The 23388-nt window shown below is 44.3% G+C and overlaps 1 protein-coding gene across 1 annotated transcript; it reads left to right on the forward strand.

The window, feature by feature from the left end:
• Positions 1–8958: 8958 nt before the first annotated feature.
• LOC147664059 (uncharacterized) lies at positions 8959–22102 on the forward strand (the record flags this gene model as incomplete). Its single annotated transcript, XM_086950014.1, has 3 exons — positions 8959–9090; positions 9594–9633; positions 20177–22102. Coding segments are annotated over exons 1-3 (2098 nt in total), but the record flags the coding sequence as incomplete, so codon positions are not given.
• Between the last annotated feature and the right edge of the window lie 1286 nt (positions 22103–23388).

Raw genomic sequence — 23388 nt, forward strand, 5'->3', positions numbered from 1 at the left:
ATGGACCGAATGTGGATCAATGTCACACATTCCCCCAGTCAAAAGATCTGGGCCCAAATCCATCGTTTTTTTGCACTCCACACCACCCTGGGTTAGACAATGGCGATATGCAAATCAGCTCTGACCCTGTTGCCCCATAGGAACAGTCCAGTCCGAACTACAAAAGCCATGTCCTTCCCAGAACGGAATCAAGCATCCGAGGACCGGACCGGTTTCGAGGTAACACCTCTCATCAGCCCGGCTAGCTTGACTCCAAGTGGTGTGGAGTGCCTGGGACCCACGTCTGGGCATCCCCAGCGCACTTAGGGCGGCAATTGCAAAAACAACAAGTGATGGACCGAATGTGGATCAATGTCACACATTCCCCCAGTCAAAAGATCTGGGCCCAAATCCATCGTTTTTTTGCACTCCACACCACCCTGGGTTAGACAATGGCGATATGCAAATCAGCTCTGACCCTGTTGCCCCATGGGAACAGTCCAGTCCGAACTACAAAAGCCATGTCCTTCCCAGAACGGAATCAAGCATCCGAGGACCGGACCGGTTTCGAGGTAACACCTCTCATCAGCCCGGCTAGCTTGACTCCAAGTGGTGTGGAGTGCCTGGGACCCACGTCTGGGCATCCCCAGCGCACTTAGGGCGGCAATTGCAAAAACAAGAAGTGATGGACCGAATGTGGATCAATGTCACACATTCCCCCAGTCAAAAGATCTGGGCCCAAATCCATCATTTTTTTGCACTCCACACCACCCTGGGTTAGACAATGGCGATATGCAAATCAGCTCTGACCCTGTTGCCCCATGGGAACAGTCCAGTCCGAACTACAAAAGCCATGTCCTTCCCAGAACGGAATCAAGCATCCGAGGACCGGACCGGTTTCGAGGTAACACCTCTCATCAGCCCGGCTAGCTTGACTCCAAGTGGTGTGGAGTGCCTGGGACCCACGTCTGGGCATCCCCAGCGCACTTAGGGCGGCAATTGCAAAAACAACAAGTGATGGACCGAATGTGGATCAATGTCACACATTCCCCCAGTCAAAAGATCTGGGCCCAAATCCATCGTTTTTTTGCACTCCACACCACCCTGGGTTAGACAATGGCGATATGCAAATCAGCTCTGACCCTGTTGCCCCATGGGAACAGTCCAGTCCGAACTACAAAAGCCATGTCCTTCCCAGAACGGAATCAAGCATCCGAGGACCGGACCGGTTTCGAGGTAACACCTCTCATCAGCCCGGCTAGCTTGACTCCAAGTGGTGTGGAGTGCCTGGGACCCACGTCTGGGCATCCCCAGCGCACTTAGGGCGGCAATTGCAAAAACAACAAGTGATGGACCGAATGTGGATCAATGTCACACATTCCCCCAGTCAAAAGATCTGGGCCCAAATCCATCGTTTTTTTGCACTCCACACCACCCTGGGTTAGACAATGGCAATATGCAAATCAGCTCTGACCCTGTTGCCCCATGGGAACAGTCCAGTCCGAACTACAAAAGCCATGTCCTTCCCCGAACGGAATCAAGCATCCGAGGACCGGACCGGTTTCGAGGTAACACCTCTCATCAGCCCGGCTAGCTTGACTCCAAGTGGTGTGGAGTGCCTGGGACCCAACGTCTGGGCATCCCCAGCGCACTTAGGGCGGCAATTGCAAAAACAACAAGTGATGGACCGAATGTGGATCAATGTCACACATTCCCCCAGTCAAAAGATCTGGGCCCAAATCCATCGTTTTTTTGCACTCCACACCACCCTGGGTTAGACAATGGCGATATGCAAATCAGCTCTGACCCTGTTGCCCCATGGGAACAGTCCAGTCCGAACTACAAAAGCCATGTCCTTCCCAGAACGGAATCAAGCATCCGAGGACCGGACCGGTTTCGAGGTAACACCTCTCATCAGCCCGGCTAGCTTGACTCCAAGTGGTGTGGAGTGCCTGGGACCCACGTCTGGGCATCCCCAGCGCACTTAGGGCGGCAATTGCAAAAACAACAAGTGATGGACCGAATGTGGATCAATGTCACACATTCCCCCAGTCAAAAGATCTGGGCCCAAATCCATCGTTTTTTTGCACTCCACACCACCCTGGGTTAGACAATGGCGATATGCAAATCAGCTCTGACCCTGTTGCCCCATGGGAACAGTCCAGTCCGAACTACAAAAGCCATGTCCTTCCCAGAACGGAATCAAGCATCCGAGGACCGGACCGGTTTCGAGGTAACACCTCTCATCAGCCCGGCTAGCTTGACTCCAAGTGGTGTGGAGTGCCTGGGACCCACGTCTGGGCATCCCCAGCGCACTTAGGGCGGCAATTGCAAAAACAACAAGTGATGGGCCGAATGTGGATCAATGTCACACATTCCCCCAGTCAAAAGATCTGGGCCCAAATCCATCGTTTTTTTGCACTCCACACCACCCTGGGTTAGACAATGGTGATATGCAAATCAGCTCTGACCCTGTTGCCCCATGGGAACAGTCCAGTCCGAACTACAAAAGCCATGTCCTTCCCAGAACGGAATCAAGCATCCGAGGACCGGACCGGTTTCGAGGTAACACCTCTCATCAGCCCGGCTAGCTTGACTCCAAGTGGTGTGGAGTGCCTGGGACCCACGTCTGGGCATCCCCAGCGCACTTAGGGCGGCAATTGCCAAAACAACAAGTGATGGACCGAATGTGGATCAATGTCACACATTCCCCCAGTCAAAAGATCTGGGCCCAAATCCATCGTTTTTTTGCACTCCACACCACCCTGGGTTAGACAATGGCGATATGCAAATCAGCTCTGACCCTGTTGCCCCATGGGAACAGTCCAGTCCGAACTACAAAAGCCATGTCCTTCCCAGAACGGAATCAAGCATCCGAGGACCGGACCGGTTTCGAGGTAACACCTCTCATCAGCCCGGCTAGCTTGACTCCAAGTGGTGTGGAGTGCCTGGGACCCACGTCTGGGCATCCCCAGCGCACTTAGGGCGGCAATTGCAAAAACAACAAGTGATGGACCGAATGTGGATCAATGTCACACATTCCCCCAGTCAAAAGATCTGGGCCCAAATCCATCATTTTTTTGCACTCCACACCACCCTGGGTTAGACAATGGCGATATGCAAATCAGCTCTGACCCTGTTGCCCCATGGGAACAGTCCAGTCCGAACTACAAAAGCCATGTCCTTCCCAGAACGGAATCAAGCATCCGAGGACCGGACCGGTTTTGAGGTAACACCTCTCATCAGCCCGGCTAGCTTTACTCCAAGTGGTGTGGAGTGCCTGGGACCCACGTCTGGGCATCCCCAGCGCACTTAGGGCGGCAATTGCAAAAACAACAAGTGATGGACCGAATGTGGATCAATGTCACACATTCCCCCAGTCAAAAGATCTGGGCCCAAATCCATCATTTTTTTGCACTCCACACCACCCTGGGTTAGACAATGGCGATATGCAAATCAGCTCTGACCCTGTTGCCCCATGGGAACAGTCCAGTCCGAACTACAAAAGCCATGTCCTTCCCAGAACGGAATCAAGCATCCGAGGACCGGACCGGTTTCGAGGTAACACCTCTCATCAGCCCGGCTAGCTTGACTCCAAGTGGTGTGGAGTGCCTGGGACCCACGTCTGGGCATCCCCAGCGCACTTAGGGCGGCAATTGCAAAAACAACAAGTGATGGACCGAATGTGGATCAATGTCACACATTCCCCCAGTCAAAAGATCTGGGCCCAAATCCATCGTTTTTTTGCACTCCACACCACCCTGGGTTAGACAATGGCGATATGCAAATCAGCTCTGACCCTGTTGCCCCATGGGAACAGTCCAGTCCGAACTACAAAAGCCATGTCCTTCCCAGAACGGAATCAAGCATCCGAGGACCGGACCGGTTTCGAGGTAACACCTCTCATGAGAGAGACTCCAAGTGGTGTGGAGTGCCTGGGACCCACGTCTGGGCATCCCCAGCGCACTTAGGGCGGCAATTGCAATTGATCTACATTCTGTCCATCAAATTGTTTTTTGTAATTTTCTCCCTGAGTGTACTGGGGTAGCTCAGACGTGGGTCCCAGAGCCTCCACACCACTGGAGTCAAGTGATTTGCAGAAAGCCATTATCTAACCCAGGGTGGTGTGGAGTGCAAAAAACGATGGATTTAGGCCCAGATCCTTGTACTGGGGTGAATGTAAGACATTGATCTACATTCTGTCCATCAAATTGTTTTTTGTAATTTTCTCCCTGAGTGTACTGGGGTAGCTCAGACGTGGGTCCCAGAGCCTCCACACCACTGGAGTCAAGCTAGCCGGGCTGATGAGAGGTGTTACCTCGAAACCGGTCCGGTCCTCGGATGCTTGATTCCGGTCTGGGAAAGATATGGCTGTTGTAGTTCGGACTGGACTGTTCCCATGGGGCACAGGGTCAGAGCTGATTTGCATAAAGCCATTATCTAACCCAGGGTGGTGTGGAGTGCAAAAAACGATGGATTTAGGCCCAGATCCTTGTACTGGGGTGAATGTAAGACATTGATCTACATTCTGTCCATCAAATTGTTTTTTGTAATTTTCTCCCTGAGTGTACTGGGGTAGCTCAGACGTGGGTCCCAGAGCCTCCACACCACTGGAGTCAAGCTAGCCGGGCTGATGAGAGGTGTTACCTCGAAACCGGTCCGGTCCTCGGATGCTTGATTCCGGTCTGGGAAAGATATGGCTGTTGTAGTTCGGTCTGGACTGTTCCCATGGGGCACAGGGTCAGAGCTGATTTGCATAAAGCCATTATCTAACCCAGGGTGGTGTGGAGTGCAAAAAACGATGGATTTAGGCCCAGATCCTTGTACTGGGGTGAATGTAAGACATTGATCTACATTCTGTCCATCAAATTGTTTTTTGTAATTTTGTTCCTGTGACCAGGAGCTTCTTTTTCTTCATCTGCTGAACCGATCTTTCTCTGACCTTTTATACATACAAGAGGCATGTGAACTCGCATGGAAGCACCCCCCCCCCACCACAAAATCCGCAAATCATGGTCGCTCTAACTAGTTAATGCTCAAATTCAAGTGACTCATTCATTAGCCCAAAAACAATCATGAGCGTCTTCGAGGCTGGACGGGTGTGCCTCTTCCCAAATCTATCGTGGAAAATCAGCTGTGATGCTGGGTAGAGGCCTTTGCATCCTTGACTTTCATGAGCGCAATCCCCATGCTGTTCCTGTGACCAGGAGCTTATTTCTCTTCGTGTTCGCACGGGTTGCTGCAAGTTCGCACGCGTTTTGTACAATTTCGTAATTTGCGAAATTGTACAAAACCCTCGCGAACTTGCAGAAACCCGTGCGAACATAAAAAAAAAATCCGCAAATTCGCGAGAATTCGCGGATTTTGCGGATTGCGAGTTCGCAAATCCGCAAAATCCGCGAATGCGAGATCCGCAAAATTCGCCCATGCTTAGTGCAAACTTAGCAGCAACAGGCTCAGGTGTTATAACAATTATGCCTCAAAAAATTATAGTCTTAAAACAGACCTTAGCATTAAGGTCTACTGTCATACTGGTAGTCTCTTCTGAGCTCCTTGTCTTTCAAGGAATTTTCAAAGAAACTGAAAGATCTGTTTAAATTTTCCGATGGTGCATTTTATCTTTTGTCCTGCACAGTTCATGAACAAGCCAGACTAAGACACTTATGGGTTTCCATTCTGGTTTGCCCAGGCCTTTTACTTGCATTTGTAAGAGGATGTTCAAAGCTCCTAAAACGTACTATTCAGCAGAGCAAGCTCTCTGTGATGTAGGTGGTATCGAGGTTTCGATTTATTTCAGGAACACTTTAAGAATTTTGGGGGCTCCAGGTCAAACATAATGTGGGACCTCCAGCTCAGCACAATTCTAAATGTATTATCCATTTAAGGCTCATTCACGTCTTCGGTAAGTATGGTTGGATCATTGACAACTCTCTTCCTTGGCCAGCCTACATCTGGGCTCAACCCTGAAGTAAACAGCCTCTCTCTGCACCAAAGAGGCAGAAAGAGTAGCAGCCTGAACATGCCTGCTGCATGTGGTGCAGTGGACTGTTGTTTCATCATTTAGGCGTGTGCATATGAAGCCTATTTTTGTTTACTTCACTTTAGTCAGGGCTCCTTGAGGAACTGGGACTCCAATTCAAGTGGCACTAGCCTGTGATTGCACCATCCCAGCAGCAGCTTCAAATTAACAGTGTAGTCATGGAGAGAGCAAATAATGCTGCCCTGCACTGCACATTGGCATGTGATCTACCCTTCAGAAAAGCAGAATGACTTGTATGTTTATCTAAACCTAAGCACACATCCAGGTAAATCAACAGCATGTATATTCACTACAAAAAGTTCAACAAAATCAGTGCAATGATTCATCAACAAATCGGTTCGATGTTGTTTCGTCTTTAATTCAATGTTCATGAAGCCAAAACAGAACCAGCCAACACTTGTTTCGGCGCATATGGAAATAGTTCTGCAACTTCCTCAGGGCTGGGAAAGATACAAAGGATATCTATGATACATATTTCTAGTATGATGTACAAGCAAGAAAAACGACCATGTCCACATGTGCTTGTGACATTATGCTACCAGTGGAAAGCCTAATCACCGAGAGACAGTGTGGGGACATTAAAAAAAGACATTCCTTCAAAGATAACAATGATAAAAACGTGTATTTCATTGGAGATCACAGACCCTTATTAGTGACAAAGATGAATGGTACCTAAGTAATACAGTTCGTTTGCAAGTGTCCGGTGAATCATTGTTACAATAAAGTTAACTTGCTTAAATATAAACAAATGTTCTGTGTGCGTCATTATGAATACAACCTGTCAAGCAGAAAAGAACTTGCTGTGTACCTGAATGGTGACGATAAGATCTTTGTAATCTAAAGAGTATAAGTAAAAGAGAGAAAATGGAGGAAAAAGAAGGGGGACCATGAGCAACCTGACTCACAAGTATTAAAACTGAAAGATAAAACTGGTATTTATATTGTTGGTTAAGAAGAAAGGGGACAGAAAAAGAGAGAAGTGCTTACCGCACTGCCGGTGATAATTCCAACCCGGCTGGGCTAAGTACTGAGAGTCATATGACTTTCTTGTGAATAAAAACAATAAATGAATACACAACCATGTATATAGAACGGAGTAAAAAAAGTGCACAGAGTGATATCTAGCTTTGCATAATACAATAAAAGTGCGCTTACCGCGCTGCCGGTTAAATATTCACGGGCTAACCCCAACGTGTTTCTTGGGTAATCTACTCAACCTACAATTTCTACGGTACGAGAAGGAGTGAATATGGTTAACTAACCTGAGAAAGAATCAGCCGGCAGGCTGTAGTAGTGTAGTTACACCTGCAGGCAGCAGCTCCACTGGGACAGTGCCATTCCATTGTTTGGTGCTTCTAAATGCTTTGTACTTGCTCCTTTGTTTAAGCCTTGCGGCTCGAAGCCACAGATACCCATGGTTGATTTACAGGTTTTACTAATGAGCCTGATTGGACCCAAGACAGTTTTGCAAGTGTATTGCATGGTAAGGTCGCACAACCATACCACATAATGCACCACAAGCCTCTCGGTTGTATTGCCTACAATGTTTAACCCATAGGTTTTCATTGCAGTAGTACACATAATGTAAAATGTAATGTATGTGTCTTGTAAAGCGCACTGCTGCCCTGAGGCGTTGTGGCGCTGTAGACAGGTGGGGAATCCGTCCTGGCTATCCCTGTGAGATGGTCCCTACTGGGTATCTCCAAGGTGAAACCAGGCATCCCCGGCGAATGTGGGGGGCCGTTGTAGAGATGAGGCAAGCTAATGCCCAGAGTTGCTGAGTGTGATCCCTGGTTACAGTAGGCACCGAGGCGAGAATTATCGAGTCCGCTGACCCTGGTCCATGACCCTGCCGCTCGGGAATTGAACCCTGGTCCCAGGCCGTTCTCTGCTTCCGAGTCTGCCGCCTCTAACCAGTGAGCCACACCACTCCCCTCCACATATTTTTTAAGAGCTGTCAATGTTTCCAGGTCCCTGCGTGAGTATCTCATCCAGTACAGGTTTTTGCTTCGCCTTCAGGGACTTACTACCTCGATTTTAGTGCCGGACAAACGGGGTAATAAATCCCTGAATGCAAAGCAAAAATATAGACTGGAATCACTGGATATGCTTTTTACACATGAACCTGAGAAGCATGACAGCTGTTTTCCAATCCTGAAATGTCTAGTGATAAATAAGAGTATTCAGGTGTGTTAGTAAGTGGCTTGAAGTGAAGTGAACGAGGACTACATGTCCCAGAATCCACTGGCATGTTAAATGAAATGTCAGGGCTGGCACACTAACCCATTTAATAACCCTAAACCTTCAATTTGAAATTCAAAATGTAAAGCTAGTAAGGAACAAATGATCAAGCACACAAACATATTAACCTGCAACTAAGAAAAGAAGAGTTATTGATTTTGCTGCTGCCAGGTATCTTTGGGGGGTGAGGAGGGGTGGAATATACCTAGTCGCGTATGTTCATTTCAGAAAGGCTGCCTTCAAGGTCGGGTCAGTGAGAAAAAACGATTGAAAAACGATTAGGCCACACCCTTGACAAATGTAGAAGGTGTATGCGAGCTCCCCCACAGCAAAAAAAACACGATTTCAGCGATTTGAAGGAGGAACACACACTGAAAATAAAAAGATAAGAAACAGCTGCACTTTTGGGTGATAAGGTGGCCCTGCTCTCCCAAGAGCCAGTGTATCGTAGGCCTCCCTGGTACACGTAAAGAAATGAGGACTCTGGCTGCTGTTTGAACTGTAAAATACAGCAAAAATGGGGTTTCTCTGGGCCCGGGTGCTACTGCACCTGCTGCCCTAGTCGAAGCTACGCCTCTGCCAGGAGCCACGCTTAGGGGCTCGCACTGCCGCCTGCTAGTCAATAAAGGTGAGGCGCGTGAGCCGGGCTCCGCCTACAGTGTGCTTACACCGGAGGTCCCTGGGTCACGCGCCGCGCCATGACGCTGCTGCTGCTCTTCGCCTTCTCTCAGGCGGCCTTCTTCCCCCTCTCGCGCGGGGACCGCCTGAGCGGCGAGTTATTCAGGGCTGTCTTTCATAACAACCAGAATATGGAGTTTAAGGGAAAAGATGTGAGTGCCAAAAACACCTAAAACCCGTGGGTTGAGTGGGCTGGTGCTGTCAGGTACTGAGCACACCTACACACTCATTTTAAAGCGATGGAGTACCGGCACTTTTCTACTTTTGTGCAATTCCTTTAATGGAACAGTAGTAGTTCTTCTAGTGAATAGGTGCCCTAGGGTGGCGAGGCCCTACACTTCCACATCCCCATTTCAAACACTTCCTAAAACGGTTTTGCCAATTGAAAAAAGCTGACATCCCTGCCTTTTTCGCCAGTGAGATACTGTTTCTTCACTGTTGGCGTTCAAAACATAAATGTATTCCACGAATGTCAATGTAATTGACCTTTGACAAGATATAATATCTTTCACTCATTTATATAAGTATTGTTTTAACCTATTTTGCACCATTCTGTAACTGTCATTTTTATATTGAAAACAAACAACGCTGTTTTAGCCACAGTAGACTTGAGCTGCAAATAACTGGTGTTTGTAATCGTGTATGCTTTTTGCAGATCAATTCGGCTCTACAGAAAGCAAAGCAGCAACATTCCGGTAAGAAACGTAGACTAAAATAACTGAGCAGTTCTGTAGTTTGGCTGCTTGATACAATTTGATGTAGACGTTCAAATGTGTCATTCTTTGTGACCGCATTTGGGCGGATGTGTGAAGAAATCTCAAGGAGTCCAATTGTGATGTAACCGGTATTCGTTTAGTTGTAGTTTTGTTTTCCTATGTCAAGAACTACAAGTACCAGAATGCAAAGCAAAATTCAGAGTTGATGAGTTAATCTCACATAGCACATCTTTCGCTCAGTGCTCACACAGCTTTCCAGAGATACTAAGTGATCACCCTTCCTGTGAGTGGGACTTTAAAAAATGTACATTTGTGTAAATATTGATGTTTGACATGTTAAGGTGGCAGTGTTGCCGATAAGGCCTGATTAGGGGTGTCCCTTTATATATAAAACACATACACGCAGAAATCTCAAAAGCATACAGCAGCAGGTCTGGGCATTAAGACAGGAGTCCATCTATCTCAGTCCACTTTGGCAAACCTATCCATGGTAAGCGTCCCAAACATCTTACATAACACCTTGCATGTGTGTCAATGGACCGAGAGAAGACATAGGATGAGGGGAAGACACTGCTCAGGTGGTCGGCCTTATGCTGTCTGTCATTAACTCACACGTGCATTGCTGAGCGAGACAAAACGCCGTTTTCCCCAAGTGCTCACCAGCAAAGCTTGTGCAGTTGTAGATTATGAGCTGGTGTTTTAACATCTGTTTATGGAGGCTTTGGCAACCATGTTGAGTTTATAATTTCTCCCTGCTTGGTCTTGCAGACGAGAAGCAAATTTCGTGACTGGCAGCAAAAAAATGCAGATGACCCCTCTGATTTTGAAGAGTGAGTCTTATATAAAAAATAAAATTAAAAAAGAGTCCCAGAAAGGAGAAAGAGCTCAACTTAGCCCTCCATACATAACTGTTCAGCTGCTCAGTGAGGTTCTGGTGGAGAGGCAAAGAAGGTGGGCCCAACAAAAAATTAACGTCACTGCTACCCACAAGCCTTGTAAAGGACGGAATATATAGATTTTCGAATAATTCGGCTCCACGTCTTCACTACTGAAAGGAAGATCAGCCTAGAGAGTACCCTATTTATCATGCCTAGCTCATGCGCATCCAATCCCTGCTAAAGCCGGGTCAATCTCAGGAAAAAGATGGACACACATCTTCAAAACTCTTAGATCTGAGAGAAATCAACTAAAAAAGCCTTGATATATTCTCAAATTCTCACAGAGAAGAAGATTCAACTTATTTTGTACTGGAAGCCCTTCTATGGTTGGAAGGTTGCAGACATAGCGATTAATGCTAACTTCTGGATGGCAAGAGACTAAGTAAATCTATTGTTCAGATAGGGGTGGACTTTGCTCCAGCGTTGTTGTGGGTCTACTTGCTTAGCATTGTTCCCCCAATGGACATTTATATCCATCCAAGAGGCGATGGGTGTTCGCATCAACAGTCAATCAAATTTCAATTAACAGTGCAACCCATTTGGCTTTGTAAGTAAGTGTTTAGTTAGTGTCAGTTTGTTATCTATTCATGTGAAGTAGCACACACGTTTAGGAAATCACATTTCATCTCTGTTGGGCACATTTTATACTTACTGAAGATGATTCTTTATTAATCACACTTAATTAAACTAAAACATTTGTATAAGTAAGTTTTCTAATCCCACAGTAAAGGCACTCTTAAATATGTCAAGTGCAACAGTTACAATAATTTGTTAAAACATACATGAATCATCTGCAAAGTTCACTTTCATGCCATGTGTTTCTTAAGTGTCAGTGGCATTTGTGATGTGTAAAGGGTGGGCAACCTCTGCACTGCACCAACTGAAATCCCACAGTTGTGGCTGGACAAAAACACTCTTGTTGAAGAAACCTCATCAAGATCTCTGCAAATAGTCTTGGAGCAAATGTTGCATCAAATGGAAAGACAATAAACTGAAAATGGAGAATTAAAATCAAAGAAAACATGGATGCTCTTGTAGATTAGAAATATAGAGAAATGCATCCTTTTGATCAAGAGTTATCTACTCAAGTGTCCATTCTGAAATGCAGATTCTACAAACCGATTCCCTTCATATTTATAACAGGCTGATAGCCACCTTATGTGTCTGCTAGAATTGCAAAAAGAACTGCCTGAAGCACTCTTATGTCCCTTCCTGGGAAGGTGAGCTGGAACAATAGTGGTTTACTTGAACAAACTTTAAGAGGCCCCACGATGGCCTCTATTTTAAGGCAATAGACTTCACAGATAAGTGCTATAAACATCCCTCACATGATCAATTGCCACCTACCTTCCCTTGTAAAATGTTTGGTAGAGAAATTGGGGGGTTGGGTACCCCCTATTACTATGTGGTGCTCAACTTGGAGCCAATGCCTGCTTGAGGGCTGAAGGGTAAGCCTGAACTGTTGTATGGAAAACTGGAACTTGATAGTGATGGACAGAGCCTTTTGCAGAAAAGGCTGCGATTGTTGCATTTCTTGTAAGCATTATATTCTACGTCATCCAGCTGTATGCTGAACAGCCTCGGTCACAGGAAAGGCCTCGTGAATAGGCCAAACATTCTGGACAGTACCTACCTTCAGATCTCTCATGCATGGTTGTGGGCAGCTACTGTATGACTTGCCCCAGAAGAAATTGACATCGACATCCGATCACCAATAGGCCAAGTAGATTGCTTAAACTTTCTTCCACTCATGCATGCTAGGAACATCCTTTCCCCTCTGGATAGCAGTAGAACGGGTCCAAAAACCTTTCACCTAGGAATGGGAAGCTTCTACTTAACATATCCCAGCCTTCAGTGGCAAGATAAAATCTAGTTAGAACTTCGTTAATGCAGACTTGATGTCTTTATCCACTGCATTTGATCGTGTTTTATTTTGATTCAATCCCATGTCTTTCTTTCACCAAACTACACTTCATGCTTCTCTTTCTTACTCTTGTAGGGTTTCTTCATCACTGCTCCCATTTTGTCTGTGTTTTCCAATTGTTTGCTTCCTACTTTATCCCTTTTGTGCATTATCTCTTGTTTTGGGTTAAAGTGCAATTATGAAAAATTAGTCCTGGTCCCCAAAATTAGTGCCAGTGCCCACTACCCGCAAGCACTACCTCAAATTAAACATGACTCGAAGTAAACATGAATAATATTTACTGTGACCTTCCTACACCCCCCTGCGGTCCAGTGATGAGTGTCATTTGGAGAAGTCCACAGTACCCTCCTCCACTCTTTAAGAATGTGTACTATCCATTTCTGAACCCCAAATATCGTTAGGGATTTTCCCATTCACCCGATCCTAGACCGTTGGGGTATAGGTTTGGCAAGAGCTGTTAGAACCATTTCTAATTATTCCCAGTTTCCCAATGACTGCAGATTAAAGACTTGGTTGCAGTCTTCCCATGGTCCTGGATTCTCATTTGTTACTAGTGCTGCCAGCCTGTTCTCTGGGCACCATAAACCTATTGGTAGCCCTCAATGCAAATATCATGGTCTCAACTAACTATTTCTCAGAGGTAGGACCCTTAATCCTTGGTAACCTTGAGTAACTAAACAATTCCAATCCATTCTATGGCACCATGAACGTATGTGAGACCAGTTCAGCTACTACTGGTTCTCTAAATGGGCTCAACATCCCCATTACCAGGAGTTGAAGTTCTGATATACAAAACACCACTAGAGACTCCATATTTTGTCCAGTTTCCCTTTTGCCTATCTGTAGCCCACCCTTTCACTGGTTTGAGATCCAGTTTAATTTGAAGGTCTGTGATTGCATTTTGACATTTTAAAACAAAATCTTGTCCACTGGTCCATGGAGTGGTCAGTCAGACAAAGGGCTCATGGATTATAGCCTCAAAGATACACTGATACCATCCATCATGTGAGGTATAAGTGAAACAGCTGGTAGTCAGCTTTTGGGTATTCAACATCATTAAGCATATTTCTCGACATCACAAATCGCAATCAGTGTGAAGAGTAAGACCGCTTTGATGCAGTGCTTGAGCGATTTATGAAATTTAGGTTTCTGGATCCGCTATTTCATCAGCAGAAAACAACTAATACATGAATTTAAAAACAGAGATACATTTAGAAGAAACTAAGGTCATCGACTGAAGAATGTCATATGTTTTTACATTGATAAATGGGTGAATCCAATTTACCTTCAATGATAGAGTAACATACGAAGTGTAGTAATTACATAAGGAGCTGAAGGGCATGTTCCCCATAATGTGCACTTTCCAAGGGAAATTTAAATAACACAGTATTCCTTTCCAACACCTAAGAGAATCCATTGAACCACGTGTCTTTTTTGTGAACTTGCCTCTGTCCTCTCAGAAAACTAGTACATTTGGGAGACCATTCAGTTTTGTAGACTGACTTCACTATCTTGTTAAACCATCCAGGGTATTGGGTGCAGTGGGATATCTCCAAGAGCCTTTGATGCCCAGAATAGCTCGAGATAAATATTTCTTGTGCCGAACAGTAGAAGAAACAAATGCTGCACTAAAGGTAATAAAGATGCCTTCTCTGACATGAACGAAGAACGTGCTAATTCTCTAATAGCCCGTATTCTGATTTATGCTTTTTTGGGGGTGTAAAGTGGGTCTTTTTCTTTTTGTGTGTGACTGGATGGGAAACTCAGCAGTGTCTCTACTACCTTCATGAGGACAAGAACACTTCAGACCTAGTAGGATATGTGATATGGGAGATGACCTGTAAAATTACCGTAACCGGAAGAAGATGAGTCAGTTAAACAGACCACAAGAGCCCTTCAGTGTATAGGAGGCTGCCATTCACTAACCAGTGGATGAGGACAGAACCGGGAGAGAGACCAGAGGGCCAATAAATGTAGCAGCAAGGAGATCACCTCCCAACACCGATTCCCGGACAGATACAAAAAGGACTTGCTTCAAGAGCAAGGAGGCTGTAGGTTGAGACATGAGCTAAGCAAGATGGTCAGTAGAAGACAAATGGATGCCAACCCAGTATAAGAAAGGATTGAGTACTGGAAACCTGGTGCACTAGCTGACCACCCAAGGCATTCCACTACCTGGGAGAGAATGCTGTGAGCGTAGTTCTATGTTCCATTATCTGGAGGCTGAAGAGAGAAGAGAGACAGATAGTAGAACAGGGGCAGACAGTAGAATAGTTGGTGCTGAAAGAAGGGTACAGCAGTTGGAAGAGTGCATGACCCAAAAGAAAGATCTGCCACTGTGTGACCTGAATGCATGCTCTCAAGTTTTGCCATTCTGCTGCCCTGTCATTTTGAAAACTTACACTGTGGGTTGAGGTAATGGCAGTTTGGGCAAGTGTAATACAACTTAAGAGGACTTTCTAAGTTAAACCTGCATGGTTACCTCTTTAGGTGACCTAAATCCTTAGAAGCATCCTCCTAGACTGAAATAAGAAACATAAGCTCAACCAAATTAGCTGAACTTTGTAACCCTGCTAGGCCAGAATAAGCAAAATAGTGTAGCATTGGTGACGGAAAAGGCTGCTCATGCCTGACTGGTGAGAGCATTTATTCCTGCTCCTGGTTTCAATGCAGTCCACATGATTTTCTTCTGGCCAGAGCCCCTGAATTGTTCTCCTTCTTCGAGTAATATAAGCTGAAAAAGTATAAAGTACTCCTTGGCAGTGAAGTTGCCTTCACACCAAACAAAAGTGGGCTGCAAATTTTCTTCCAGTTCTCACGTTTGGGAAGGTGTCCTACTCATTCACCTCTCTGAAAAACCTGCCTTAATCTGCACAGTGGTTATCTCCCGCCTTCATTAGTGGAATGACCTCTATATTGGCCTCCCAACAAATTGATCTCCATCCTGTTTGGCCTGAATTGTTAAAAGTATATCACCCCTGCTTTTGGCTTCCTCCGTTGGCTCCCAGCAAAGCACATGGCAAAATTCCCTCAGTTTTGTTCGCAAAAGTATCACATGACTGAACAAAGGACTGCTTAGCTAGGTTGCCCATTTCTTATCTAGAAAGGTATGATCTGCAAATTGATTGCAACTTAATATCTGTTCAACTATTCCTGTAAAAAAAAATATTGGAGAAAGGACCGTTCATGTGCAAGGATAATCTGTGGGATTCTTTCGACTGCATCTTAGACTGGAAATGATAGGTTGCTAAATCTTTCTGGTCATGTGGGCTTTTAGTTAGCCTTCTCCATTTACTGGGCTTCTGTTGCCTACCTCCACCAGGTAAGATGCCTTAAAATAGCTACTGACTATCTCCTTGGGTCAATTCAGATCCTGTTTTACCTTTTCCTGAAGCATTACCATCTCTTAGCGTTTATGGTTATTGGTTTAGACTGTCAATAAAGATCAGAGTGTGCGCTGATCGGAGGGATGACTCTGATAGTCTGATGAAAAGCACTCAGAAATTACTGCAAGGTTGTTTGTAGCACTTTACAAATCTGACAAATATATATATATATATATATATATATATAAACTAAAAATACATTAATTTATCTCTTTGGAAAAAATGAACTAGGTAGTCTATCTAATTAAACTCGTCTAGCTACAATATTAGTATTAATTCTCAGAGGAGGAATGGCTTTACACTGAAAATATTCAAATATCTGTCTTACTGACATTGCTTTTTGGACAGGATTTTCTGCAGTTTTCAGAACATGTTGAGATTTTTTTTTCAAATTATTTTTTTTAAATTAAAACTGTAAATGACCACAAATCTGAAACACCCCACAGACACCATCCAATTACCACCTGTTGTAAATAGGATGGTCATAGATGACAGGATACTTCTAGTTGATTACATGTAGATGTATTGTAAGACACAGCTGAGCATACAACCTCGCCAGCTGACCAGACCATCAACTGACACTGGTAGAACCCTCTGGTACAGGTTAGAACACACACAGGTATACAGGAAGGCTGAGGAGGTGAAAACACTAAGGAAGGACTAAAGACTACAGTCGGCCATATTACAAGAAGAATCAATGTACATTGATTCTTCTTGTAATATGGCCGACTGTAGTCTTTAGTCCTTCCTTAGTGTTTTCACCTCCTCAGCCTTCCTGTATACCTGTGTGTGTTCTAACCTGTACCAGAGGGTTCTACCAGTGTCAGTTGATGGTCTGGTCAGCTGGCGAGGTTGTATGCTCAGCTGTGTCTTACAATAAATCTACATGTAATCAACTAGAAGTATCCTGTCATCTATGACCATCCTATTTACAACATTTTGGCGACGTTTTCCTGCTGACCAGACCAGAGAAGAAACCATCTAACACAGCCTGAGTTACACCTCGCGAAAAGAACCCACAGCTCTACACCTATGTGCTGCCAGTCTTGTGATCAGAGGAAACAAGAAAGAAGAAACCGCTGAATAAGAGATAAGTCAAATGAATTTTTGCGCAACTAAGAAAATCTTATCTTTTACAAGCCTGAGTTAATTGTTGTTCCCTGGCAGCGCTGACCAACAAGAACTTAAGATTCTGTGACATTAAGTAAGGTGTAGAGAAAACTGAAGAAACTATCCTCAAGTATTTGTAGCGCCTTGTTATTTTTGTAGCGCTTTCTAAGTTACTGCAAAACTCAAGCTAAACTGTTCCCCAACCAGCTGCAGCTAATACCAAGGATTTAAGGGAATTGCCTATGATGGGGTAATGCATCACAACATTGAGTATAATCCAGTAACGTTTAGAAATAAATCCAAAGAATTAATCCTCTGCTCTGCTTCCTGTAATGCTTCTAATGAAGAGTTTGGCACGAGTAACAGCATGGATCTTAACTAAGTACTTTTAAAATTCAAAGCACAGCTGCTGAAAAACGAGTGAATCGGATCGTCACATGATCATTAATCAGTAAATGAAATGAATCATTTTGAGTCACAAACGGCAGACACAAGTTCAAGGTTCATCTACTATGAGTCTTTACTGCTTGTTAATACCGTTATTTTCCCTCCGTGTGTGATCTGCACTTCTCCATGGCCCGTTTGAAAATGATGACGTAGCAGTATCTTCATTTGTCTCAGCTTAGGAGCTGCATGCTCCATAGTGACGTGGAGCATTCTGTGTCAATTCAGCGTCCCTCGTTTCCAGGCTGCATACTTCATCACGCATTCTGCGCAGCGTGTAACGTCACTCTACGGCAAGCGGCCATTTCACTTGTTGTGTTCTCTTGATGACAGGGTTTGGGAACACAACGCAACGTTTTCCAAGTATGGCGTGTGGTGCTCTTTTGATCCGCAACAAGTGATAGGGTTCTGTGTCAACATGACGCCAACGGAAAAGAACAGCTACACGCAAACTGACATTTCGGCTTGGTGAGTGATGTTAGTTTCATGCTTTCTGCGGAGGAAGAAACATGTCTTTGAAAGCATGACGTGACTGTTACTTAAACTGTACCTTTCATACAGCGTAGATTTTCACGAGCGATAAATGCTATATTCAGTGCATATATTCTGGACAAGACTGCCATCTAGTGGATATTTTCTGTATTTATTTCTATTCTGGCAGAAAACAAGAAACGTGTCAGTGAGCTAGCATAAAAGAATAGACTGTGTTTCGTGAAGCAAATGTTATTTTGATCAAACATCAATGTGCAGGAAATTACCTGTGTACACATAATGCCAGTTCCAGCCTTTAATTAAAAGGTACAGAGCGTCCAGGAACAAGAAAGAGAAGCACAATTCAATTAAGGAGCAGAGGCGGGTCGTTCGACATAGAACAGAAAAGTAGTCCCACAATTTAAAGCTGGTTTAAGTGCCTGAACCATGACTAACAAGCAGAAAGGAGTTTTTGTTTTCAGGGTGAATTTGGGGGACAAACCCCTTGGACTCTATCTAGAAGGGTTACCGGTCCATGATCACAAGGGGAAGCTGAAATGGACAAAGGGCGAAATCATTGTGCTGGTGGAGACAAGGTTGTCCCGGATCAAGGAGCAGAATGTCTCAGCACAAAAGATTGGGCGCGTGGACAGAAAGTCCACAACAGGGACAATGGTCCCAAGGGAGACTCTAGACAGCATGTCCACAGTGGGAAAAAGGTCCCAGGTGAGAGTCTGGACAGAAGGTCCGCAGTGGGGACAAAGGTCCCAGAGGAGACTCTTGACAGTATGTCCACAATGGGGACATAGGTCCCAGGTGAGAGTCTGGACAGAAGGTCCGCAGTGGGGACAAAGGTCCCAGAGGAGACTCTTGACAGTATGTCCACAATGGGGACATAAGTCCCAGGTGGGAGTCTGGACAGAAGGTCCGCAGTGGGGACAAAGGTCCCAGAGGAAACTCTCGACAGTATGTCCACAATGGGGGACAATGGTCCCAGGTGAGAGTCTGGACAGAAGGTCCGCAGTAGGGACAAAGGTTCCTGGTCAGAAAAAATTTATCTTTTTACATCGCTTGTTATACTGCACTCAGTAATCTTATCTATGAATGTGGTATCTTTAAAGCACGAAGGCGTATGTTGAACTGTCCATCTTCAACTCGGAGCGTTAAGTGTTGCTGGACTGAAACAGTTTTTGAGAGAGTGGACTTTCTCTTCCTGTTTTGCTGGTCAAAGACAGTTTGGAGGGAGTGCACTATCTTTTTCCTGTTTTGTTAGTCTAAGGGGAGTAGGTAGTGGTGATGCCTATTAGTTGTTTTAAGTGTTGTGTCTCACCTCACACTTCACTTTTACACTCTTTGCCCCTATGTGCTCTTTTGCCTTCATGAACTAAGAAATTAGTTCAAGTCGTCTTAGTCCTCCTTTCCGTGGTTATTATTATTGTTGTTGTCTTCCATGCATCAAGCTTTATTTTTATGTTTGTTTCTTTTCTTTTCTGTAAGGAGGGAGATGTGTTGTACATTGATTCTTCTTGTAATATGGCCGACTGTAGTCTTTAGTCCTTCAACTGACACTGGTAGAACCCTCTGGTACAGGTTAGAACACACACAGGTATACAGGAAGGCTGAGGAGGTGAAAACACTAAGGAAGGACTAAAGACTACAGTCGGCCATATTACAAGAAGAATCAATGTACAACACCACCCTATTCCCATCACCTTTTATTTAACCTGTCTTCTCGTTTTTACTTCCTTTACTCTCGTCTTTGCGAGGGATATGCCCTGGTTATTTACCACCTTTCTCCTATCCTTCTTGGATTAATCAAGAAAAAATGCTAGTTTCAGCACCTGGATACAGGCCGCATAAACAATTTGTTGCAAACTCTAGTGGCATCCATACAGGCGTATGGATGGCATCGCTGATGTTTGCACACTGCATATAGTTCTATAGTAATTTTATATTTTACAGTTCCACGTGCATGGAATAATGGAGCAACACTATGCCTAATTATGTCTATTACAGGCATAGATTACAATGCAAGCTGATGGGGTGGCATTGCCAATGCTTGTTTGTTTTCCCCTGCTGATCTGTGTTTGTAAGATTTTTTAAATTCGATTTCCTTGTTTTTTTCTTCTTTAAATTTAGAGCCATGACACCCACCCTGAATACCCATAGTTACAGGAAAGTCAATTATTTTTCCAAGACTATTTCTCTGCATGGATGCTTTCTGAATGGTTAATGTTTTTCTTTTCCAGAGTTGACACAGCATGTGTTGTCCTTTGTTCCTGGCGAGAAGTGTCATTCAATTATGACGGAAGATTCTGGAACTTTTTCCCTTCCGATGAATGCAAGCAACTCACACAGCAACATCTGGTGTAACTGGATCATATGGGCAGGCCCCAGAAGACACATCACGGTTAATATTACGGGGTTTACGTCTAATGAGGACTGCACCAAGAACCAAGATGTGATCATCTTTCATGCTATTGCTTCCACTGCAGAAAGTACTGTGATCTATGCTTGTTGGAATAAAAATATCCATTCTTTTTCTGCTCGAGCTATTGCTCTAAATGTTGTTTACGTGTCAGGGAGGTCTTCCCAGATGCTTGAAAGTGCCTACTTTAAAGGGACCTATTCCGTATATAAAGACCATAAGGACAATCATTTAAAATACCCTTCGCTTTCTTCACTGGTTGCAAAAGAAAAGGGATGGCACAATAAGAGCGGAGAAAGTAAAACCTCATCAGCTCATCTTTTGGGTTCATCAGTTGCTGTGACCAATGTGCCAATCAAAGGGAGGTATACGGGTAGCATTAAAACTACCTCACACATACCTTCTTTTCGTTCGTTTGCTACAACATCATGGAAGAAAACATCTTATAGGAGAGAAGAGTTCCTCAGTCAGTTAAGACCTACAAATAACTCAAAAGGTGCACACAGTTCTACAGATGGGGATGTCACTATAAGATTGGGAGATCAAATAGTTATGGCCGTGGCTGCTAAGCAGCCAATGGATACAAATGGTGGTGTCAATATGCAAAGTGTTTCTCAAACCTCAAGCTTTCCAAAAACAATGTGGCTTTTCACGACAATCAAAAACCAAGTAAAGTCACTTATTACGCTGAATGCCTACGCAAGTGCGGAGAAAGAGGGAGGACAAGTACCATCAAAAAATATACAGCCTTTCCCAAATGTGAAACAAACTGTTCCAACAAAAAAATTGTACCAGGTTTACAACTCCTTTTCACCGGTGAGTGACAGTGACTACATACAAGCAGAGCTCATAGGTCAGGATAGTGGGACTATTAAAAACGATTTCTCTAAAAAAGGTCTGTTGTTCACTACGGAATTCAATAATTTAAACCAGGCTGTGCACATTAGCCGATCAAAACAGAAATTCCCAGTGGAGATGCCAGTAGACAAAGGTGATGCTGGAGCAACTCGCCAAATGCAAGATGCATTGTCTCAAACAGTTGCCACGTATGTGGGAGCGAGTGTAGAGTCTACAAAGGTTCACAAAAGTGCACTCAGAGGGTATTCCATCACAGCGAAAAGCACACCTCAAGGTAACCCTGTTTTTACCATCCAAACCCCCTCTTCGAATTTGGTGATCACTACAAAGACTGTTAAGCAGACCCCATTTAGAGACCAACAAAAGTCTGCTGATTCTAAGCCTATCCAGTATTCAACAAGCTTCCAGGATGGAATAAATAAGTTGACATTGGAGCACAAATATGGATCTTCGGTCTCTGATGCATATGGCAATGGGGCCTCTCCTGAAAAAGACCCAATTACAAAAAACACTTTTTTCATTAAATCTCGGAAGAACAGGAAGAATCCCTTGTTTAAACCTGACCGGAAGAACAGAATTAAGAATCTTAAAATGGGTGAAAAAAATAACCAGTCTGAACCCATATTTCTAGAATTTAGCAATTCTAACTCGGTAGCTACTCCACCTGTGAGGGTTGTTAAAGCTTTAAAAACTCAAACCTTAGTATCTGCACAAGGAAATATTGACCCACAATCTCGAGAACCTCCAAGTTCTCCTTCACTTCAGGAATCAACTCTTTGGGTCAGCGGATTTTCTCCACCGGGTGACCTTGTAATGGAAAAACAAATTGCCACCGTCAGATCTCTGGACAGCACTACTGTGGAAGCAGGACAACAGGATGATCCTTTTGGTATGTACATTCTATTCATGAAATGCCTTATATTGTGATGCTAGGTGTTTGGGTTTGAGCTGTGGGTTTTTTGCCAGTGCTTTTAGCTAAGTGTGTGCGTTGATCCCCTTTCATGTACTGCGCATGTGTTAGGGTCTGTCATGTAAAGCCTTGGGTATGGAGGGCGGCAAAGCTAAATCTGGGACCATACTTGCATACCCCAACTCTTTGGGATACTATAGGACAGAAAATCAGAGTTGAGCATGCAAAATAGTCTGTAATCTGTTGGATCGCGATATAAGAATGGAAACCCTTGTGTTCCGCTTTGGCGCACACGGAGTTACTTGTGTAATTTGCCTTGCAAATTATTTTTCTCATCCTATTGCCCTATCTTGTTTCAGAGAAAAATAGCATTTTCTGTAATGCTTGTAGATTGACATTGTGAGATTTTCTTTGGAAACGTTACAGCTAGAATGTAGGCATTTCCAAACGTGAGCCTGCATAATGTAGATTTCTGTGTTTTCGAAGATAATGTGATGAAAACCCAGAATGAAAGTGCTTTAGGGGGTGGTATTACAATATGGATTCTACAATTTTTATTTGACTATACCTATGATAGTTATGATATGCCATTTGTTTTATAATCTAGGTGTCCAGTTGTTGCTTGCCAATTATTTCATTTGCCGCCAGTCAGTTTCTCTTGGCCACCAGGCTGTGGTAGGGTATACCGGCCTGCCATGCCGAATGGAGAAAATAGACTAGTGTCCCATGACCGCTACCTTATAATGGTGTTGGCTGAAAAGGAGCAATGTTTGGCACACATACCCAGCCCCGTTAGAGACTGAACAGGTTGGGGGTTCCCCTTTGAACTACACCCTCAGGTAAACTCATAAACCGAAACCAATAGATTTGTATACTAAAAGCTTTTATTTTAAATCTATATAGTGCAAAACATTTTTAGCAAAATGGTTGAGAAAATCCCACATATATATATTGGAAACAGAAAGGATAAACGAATGATTATATTAGTCAGTTTACATTTCCTGCATGACCTAGATCTTATTAGTAATAGGTATTGAATTTGACATGAGGAGAGATGAGATGCAGAATCCACAAACCTGAGACCAAGAGTTAGCGCTCACCAAGGTTACAGTGTGTAGTCGACTATGTATGTGTCTTATGCCAACTGTGCCCTGGAAATGGTTCCACTTGGATTAATCTGTCCTCTCTGACAGCGAGAACGCCCTATTGGTATAATGTCATTCTCAGGTCGATTTCAAAATCAAACACAGTGATGTGAATGGTTG

The sequence above is a fragment of the Lissotriton vulgaris genome, unplaced genomic scaffold (genome assembly GCF_964263255.1).
Source record: "Lissotriton vulgaris unplaced genomic scaffold, aLisVul1.2 SCAFFOLD_2312, whole genome shotgun sequence".
Classification (NCBI taxonomy): Eukaryota; Metazoa; Chordata; class Amphibia; order Caudata; family Salamandridae; genus Lissotriton; species Lissotriton vulgaris.